At 33.9% G+C, this 7,196-nt stretch overlaps 1 protein-coding gene across 3 annotated transcripts; it reads left to right on the top strand.

Moving 5' to 3' along the window:
* The first annotated feature begins 1,280 nt into the window (after window positions 1-1,280).
* LOC131050409 (GDSL esterase/lipase At2g42990) lies at window positions 1,281-4,012 on the top strand. 3 transcript variants are annotated; one of them, XM_059207644.1, is made up of 6 exons: window positions 1,283-1,519; window positions 1,628-1,793; window positions 2,600-2,730; window positions 2,902-3,132; window positions 3,223-3,481; window positions 3,596-4,012. In XM_059207644.1, exons 2-6 carry the CDS (start codon window positions 1,778-1,780, stop codon window positions 3,787-3,789), a joined length of 831 nt encoding a protein of 276 aa, XP_059063627.1. In that variant the 5' UTR covers window positions 1,283-1,519; window positions 1,628-1,777; the 3' UTR covers window positions 3,790-4,012. The 3 variants fall into 3 exon arrangements, with proteins under 3 accessions (XP_057840552.2, XP_059063627.1, XP_057840550.2); XM_057984569.2 differs by having other exon boundaries at window positions 1,281-1,793; window positions 3,578-3,696; XM_057984567.2 differs by having other exon boundaries at window positions 1,283-1,793.
* The last annotated feature ends 3,184 nt before the right edge of the window (window positions 4,013-7,196 follow it).

Here is a 7,196-nt window from a genome sequence, read left to right as displayed (position 1 = left end):
ATGCATTTACCCCCAAGGCATGTTGATAATAATAGGAAAATAAGTTTTGAAGGAGCTCAAACATGAAAAACTCTCTTTTTTTTTTACTAATAATAGATGGAATTGTTGGCTTACACAATTTATGAGGAATTGTCTTTATGTAGTAATTGTTTTCTAAAAGGTATGTGTTATTATATGCATTTTAATTTTTAGTTTCTTTTTCCTTAGTTAAGAGATGGTTTTCAAGACGAGAAAGCTCATTATCAAATTGAAGAACAAAGAGATCAACATTTATCAAAGAAAACTAAATGAATATGTTGTCTCCAAACTATCTTTTAACTAACCTGAATGTGCATATGACTAACCTGATGTAAGGGCATCACCCTTTTTTTTTTCTTGTCATTATCTTGTTCTACCTACCATCATGTATATTTATTATAGTTTAAAAAATTTCAACTACTTTTAAGAAACAATACCTACTTTCTAATGCATTAATGAACAAGAACATGGAAAAAAGGAGAAGAAATAATGTAAGTGAGAATTTTGAACTCAAAAATGACTTGTTGAGCATTTATAATGAGATTTTGAGCATTGTACTCATTTTAAAGTTTAGATTTTATAGAAACTTTTATATTTTGGAGATATTTTATAAGAGAAGAGAATAGAGGAAAGCAGTGGAGGAGAGAAAGAATATGGAAGAATAAAAGGGCAACAATCAATAATAAGGTAAAAATAGAAAATAGAGAACAAGAAAAACAAAAGAATAGAAGGGAAGAACAAGGGACCCAATATTTTGAAGGGAACTAAACATGATTATTAAATTGAATTCTTTTTCTTTTGAATGTTAATTAGATCTTTTTTGTGTGCATATCTAGGTTATCTTGTTGTGTTGTGTTGTCATAAGATTTATTTACTTCCAAGATAGATCTATGTTCTCATAGTGACTAAGTATTGCTCCTATAGCATAGTACCTTTGCCGATCATGTGGGTTTCTTTCAACAAACACAACCTGCCTTATCCATCTACTGGATTCGATTCAATGGGATATTAGCATCTACAATAAGAGTTGTGTGCCATTAGTGTTGTATCAGAGTGGAACTATGGCTTTGGGAAGGAAGAAAACGAATTTCGATTAGATTGAAATTAATCTTATAATAAGTGACTATTAGTGTATCTCTATTGCAAGGGATGTTAAAAAACGTGATAGGTAAATAACTAATAAAATATGAAATTTAATATTTAAGACAATTTAAGCAATCTCTTATATTGGCAGTTTGGTGCTTACTTCACCCATACTGGTAGTTGGGGGTTTGTGGCAACATCATTTCTCCCATATTGTCCACAGACGTAATAAAACATGTTATCCTAAATATGTTATATTTGGAGTATCCATTTCCACCACTCAAATTTGGCAGCCATTCCACTATGAATTGGAAACCTCGTGGAAGCTAATCTTCATTGCTTCAGTGTTGTTAATTTATCTTCAAAACTGTTGAGTTAATTTTGTACTGCAATTGAAGGATTGCCTTGTGGGCATAAAGTAATAATGAAATTTAGGGCAGAATCTCTCATTTTGCGCTCTACATTTTTTATTTTGATCATCATAATAGCCCAGAAATGTGATTACCTTTTGTTGGTCATGGGACAGAAAGTGCCTGCTGTTTTTGTGTTTGGAGACTCCTTTGGAGATACAGGGAATAATGATTTTACTGCTACAATAGTTACTAGTGATTTTCCTCCGTATGGAAGAGATTTCAAAGATCATATTGCCACTGGAAGGTTCTCCAATGGAAAGCTCATGTCCGACTACTTTGGTAATCTATATATTTCTTACTGTCTATAAATTGAAAGCATTAAATTGTCTTGGGTGCTTTTGGATTTGACATTTTGATCAATTCTTTAATCAACATTTCGATCATGCTTCATGATCCATCATCAGAATAAATTCATCATACAGTCAAATCCAAAAGCCAATAAGACAATTTATCATAGATTGTGGAAATTTCATGCAATTAATTGAAACCACTAGCTGTTTTATGTTTGTTGCACTGAAGAACCCGTGCTCAGTCTTAGCTCATAAATGTGAATTGTATATTGACTTTGAGAAGAGAAATAATTTGGTCTTGCAAGAGTTTAAAACATAACTTATTATGTCAGGGATATTGTTTTTTATTTGGATAAACAGTTTTTGAGGGGACCAGAAACCCCGTACAATAAGTTTTGAAGGGACCTGAAACCTTCAGATTTTTCACGGATCTGGAACTAACAAAGGGATGCTGCAGAAAGGTACAACAAAGCTAAACAACAGCAAAGCCACAGTCAACCAAACTGTAGAGGCACAAGAGGCTGCAAGACACAACAGCCAAAACGAAACAACTGCCAGCCACACATAATTAGAGAGACAATACAAACCAGGCTGACAACAGCAGCAGACCTAAACCATCTTATAGACCTGAGAAATAAAACACGAAGATTTATCATGTCAGAGATATTATTATTTGTGAAGTAAAATTGGTATTATTAATTGGAAGATTGTTGTTGTTTATATTTACATTAACTTATTTTTTCTCTACCCATTTTCAAATTTCATGATACTTATAACTCTACCATTGTATTACAGCTGAAGGACTTGGAATCAAGGAACTGTTGCCCCCATATTTGGACCCAAACCTCAAGGCCCAAGACTTGCTAACTGGTGTCTGTTTTGCAGCTGCTGGTGCAAGTTTAGACAATCTCACTTTCCAAATATTGGTATGCAGTTACAACATATTATAAAATTTTACAGACTGACATAAAATTATATTATAATCTTTCACAGGACCGTAATACATTTGTAGGAGAATAGATGTGCAACTGATGTACGCTTTTGTCAGCCTTTTTCTACTCTATTTTTATAAGCTGGATTTGTGTACATGAACGCAGAATGTGATACCATTTGGGAAACAAATTGAGTATTTTAAAGAGTATAGAAAAACAATAACAGGGCTGGTGGGAGAGGAAGAGGCCACCACCATAATTAGAAAGGCGATATTTTTCATTACTATAGGCTCCAATGACTTTGGTTACTACTTCCTAGTCTCACCTCGTCGACTTCAGTTCAATGTTCAAGAGTATACAGATTTCCTCTTGAATACATACACAGTTTATATCAAGGCATGCTTATAACTTGTCTCCAGTCTTTGAGTTTAGAAGTTTCCAATCATAATTGCAGTGAATTCTTATTTCTGAGTCTTGATTTTGCAGGAATTATACAGTCTGGGTGCCACTAGAATTGCTTTGATTAATCTTCCACCATTGGGATGTCTACCAATAGAGAGAACGCTTACAAGCCTTAGGAACAAGGGAGCATGTGACGAAGAGAGAAACGAGGCTGCATCTGGATTCAACTCAGGATTAAATGCCATGATTGATGGACTGAAACCTGCTTTTCCTAACCTTAAAATTGTTTCTCTCGATTACAACAATCTGATTTCTGAATTGATTGCAAATCCTAGCAAATATGGTATTTTACATTCCCATGATTAATCAGAATACAAATGTCATTATGCCTAGATGTTTTGGTATATTAATATATAGGTAGACTTGTCTAATCTTGCAGTGCTATAATACATTCCAGGCTTGGAGGTGATTGCAAGGGGTTGCTGTGGGACGGGCATAGTTGAAAGTTTGTTCGTGTGCAACCAGTTAAGTCCCTCTACATGCCCTGATGCTTCCAAATATCTCTTCTTTGATTCCGCCCACCTTACTCAGAAGGCATATCAAATCATTTCAAATGTATTTCTTACCCGAGATGTTCCTCAACTTCTTTAAAACTTGGTTTATAATTTTACAAGTTTGCAATTGCATATGATTGGCTGCAAAGGTGTCATATCCCCTAAAAATTATGTTAATACTTTTGTATGAGCCTAGTGCCAATGTAATTTGGACTGGGGATGGAATTTTATCCATATTGTTATATGGGCATATTTATATGTGTGTCAGTATTGAGCTTTGATGTTAATATTATTGAATGTAATTATTATTTTTATTATTATTTTGATGTTAGTATTATTGAATGTAATTATTATTTTTATTATTATTGAATGTAATTATTATATTTTTTATTACCAAATATAAATATTATCTTTTTTATGTCATCTGTAATTTAATGTGTTTATTTTTTTTAGATTAATCTGAATTAATAATTTGTTTGGTAGACTTGTGCGAGGTTTGTCGTTTCATTGCAGATATTAAGGTGCAATATGAAGTGGATTTTCTAGTTTTGTTGATGAGAGAACAAGAACTGATCCACCCACCATATATCCATAAGATAACTACTAGCAAAATCTCCATGAAGCAAAAAAAAATCCAAAACGTTTTCAACTCAATCTTTTCTGATGAGATTCCATTTTTGCTCGTGTCTGTGCACCTGCTCATTCCAGATCTCCAAGGGAATTGCTCATCCATTTTACCTTGCCTCGACAGCTTCCTAACTTTCTTCTTTATCCTGCTCTGCCCAGACACAAATCTTATGGCAGTTTTCCTCGTTATGCTGTCGGTAATGCTTGCACAAAATTTGATTTTTACAATTAAATAGGAATTCACACTGCAAAAGCTAATACTTCTTTGTGTAGTTAGCTGAGTCTACCTAGATTGGTTCGAGTCTGTATGTCTAAATTCTAGGAACCCTTAGCAATTGTTTATTTGTTTCCATTTATGTCCACAAGACATGGGTAAGAATTTAATTTGATCAAATTGCAGGCATTGAACAATAATGATGATAGTAGAATCATATATATATATATATTTATTGTTATATGACTAAAGAAATGAAGTATAAATATAAATAAGAATTATTGAAAACTTATATAAATTAAACTATATATATTTGATTTATAAACAAATAAACACTGAACATAAACATTTATAATAAATAAGATATCATCGCATGAATGGAGGGGCTAAATAAATAAGATTTAAAACAAATGTCAAACAAAATAAAGATTAGTAAAAATAAATGAATCAAAATCGAGCTATCAAATGCCTAAGTCATGAAAATAAAACAAAGGAATATATAATAAAAACATGGTCGGAAATAGAAGGGCATAGGAGAGCACATGAAGTGCCATCAATGGAGCACCAACTCCTTGAGAAGCTTTTGGAGGGATGTTTTTTCTTAGCTCGTTAGAGGGAGGCAAGATTGAGGCATCAAAAAATTTGGACAACTAGGTGAATTGATTGGGAATGGATTTCAAGCACTCAGATTTCTACAACTTTTAACTTTTAGGTTCTTTATTCATTTTTTTATTTTTTTATCGTTTGTTTTTTGATGTTGTTGGTTGAGAGCAAATAAAATATGACAATAATGTTGGTAGTTTTCCAATTTTAGATGTCGTTGGTAGATGTGGGAAAATTCTAGTTGGCTGTTTAGTTTCCCATTTAGCCTTACTATATTGTTGTTTGAGTTTTTCCAACTTATATGTGTGAATTTAAAAAAGGTGGGCTTATCCATTTGTTGGCGACTAAGCCAGACTTAGCAAAGCTTGTGCTATTGCCCCTATTTTTTATACACATACAAAATAATGTTAATGTATGGATGCTAGATATTTTATTTGAGTAGGATATGGCCAAAGATGGATTATGTTTGAGGACCATGGGCACAAAAAAGAATAAAACACATCACAATATCATATATGGCTACCAACTAATAAACCAAGGAAATAGAATTAAATTGTTTACTACCCTATAATTTCATATAAGATAGCATAAATAAACTATGTTAAATGGTTTTGTGGATATTGAAAGTATTATTTTAGAGCTAATTGCATGTTTGATTTTAAGTAGACAATTGTTATTGCATCACTTCCTATAGAGCTACAACATAAGGTATGGATGTTGTGTTGTTTTTGTTTGATAAATTGTGTAGATACCCTTACTATAGCTCACTCTATTAGAGACATACTCAATTAAAAACAAAGGAGAATTCATGTCCAAATCTTATCACACAAAATTATAAATTAATAGAAAAATTTCTACCTCAATGATGTCGCCTTGCATATATTTCTCAATTCTTAGTGAAGAATTTATATACATGAACTTTATTAATTTTTTATTAGGATAAAATAGGTTTTGAAGGCGCCCCAAAACCCTGACAATCATAGAAATACCATTAATTAATGGACTAGACTACTTGGCAGAAAACAACTATTTTAGAAAAGGACTTGAAACCTTTTGGACTTACAGGCGTCTAGATCCCAAAACCCAGAGGCTGCAAGAAACATAAATAGAAAATCATACCAGCCACAACCAACCAAACACCAACAAAACATCAAGTGTAAAACAAAGAATGAGGGTTTTATCAGGCACCCTCAACGAACAAGATAGGTTTTCTCAAGCTTCCATAACCTGTAACAAAATATCCAAGCCACAAAAAAACAAATCCTGAACCTAATCAAAATCAATCACTGGCCAAACTGGGCCCTTGAAAACTGCAACATCCAGCCTATCCCTAAGAGGAACAAAAAAGCATAGGGTTTTTCCAAGCCCTCTCAACCTCAAGAGTGGGTTTTACAAGGCTCGCACAACCTATAAGAGTGGGTTTTACAAGGCTCCCACAACTAGTCGAGGCCCAGACAATAGTAGCTCGTCCTAAAGGCACATTTTAGGACATAGGATTTTGACAAGACACCCAAAACCTTTTGCAAATAATTCCATGAGCTTTTTGATAGGCCCCCTTGACCAAAAACATGAACAACAGTAGTCTCAAAACTGACTCACACCATCTCCACCTCCATAGGAGAGAAAACCACCTCAAGCAATGATCCATGATAATAGGAAAGAGGAGAAAAAGAAACCCTCACCAAGGAACAAGCAAGGAGAGAATAGAGGGTCCACACAAAAGAAACATGCCACTCACAGGAGAAAACCATCTCCACCTTCAAAGAGTTAATCCCCACCTCAATAGGGGGAGAGGAGAAAGGATCCAGCTGAAGGAGAAGTCAATCCATATGCAGCCCAACTCTAGAGCCACCATTTCCTAGCAACAAAACCTTAGTATCAACCATAGAGGATATGCCACACCAAATAGGAACACAGCCCAATCAGAAACCCCCAAATTGCATCGAAGGGAGACCAAGAAGGGAGAGGAACGAGGATAAGGCTACAAAATTAGAATCAACATTACCATCATCCTCTCCACCTTCAGTATCTCCCTCAACCTCGTCTGTAGAAGAAACCTT

Source organism: Cryptomeria japonica, chromosome 1 (assembly GCF_030272615.1).
Source record: "Cryptomeria japonica chromosome 1, Sugi_1.0, whole genome shotgun sequence".
NCBI classification, from domain to species: domain Eukaryota; kingdom Viridiplantae; phylum Streptophyta; class Pinopsida; order Cupressales; family Cupressaceae; genus Cryptomeria; species Cryptomeria japonica.
This window is presented reverse-complemented; position numbering and strand designations above follow the sequence as displayed.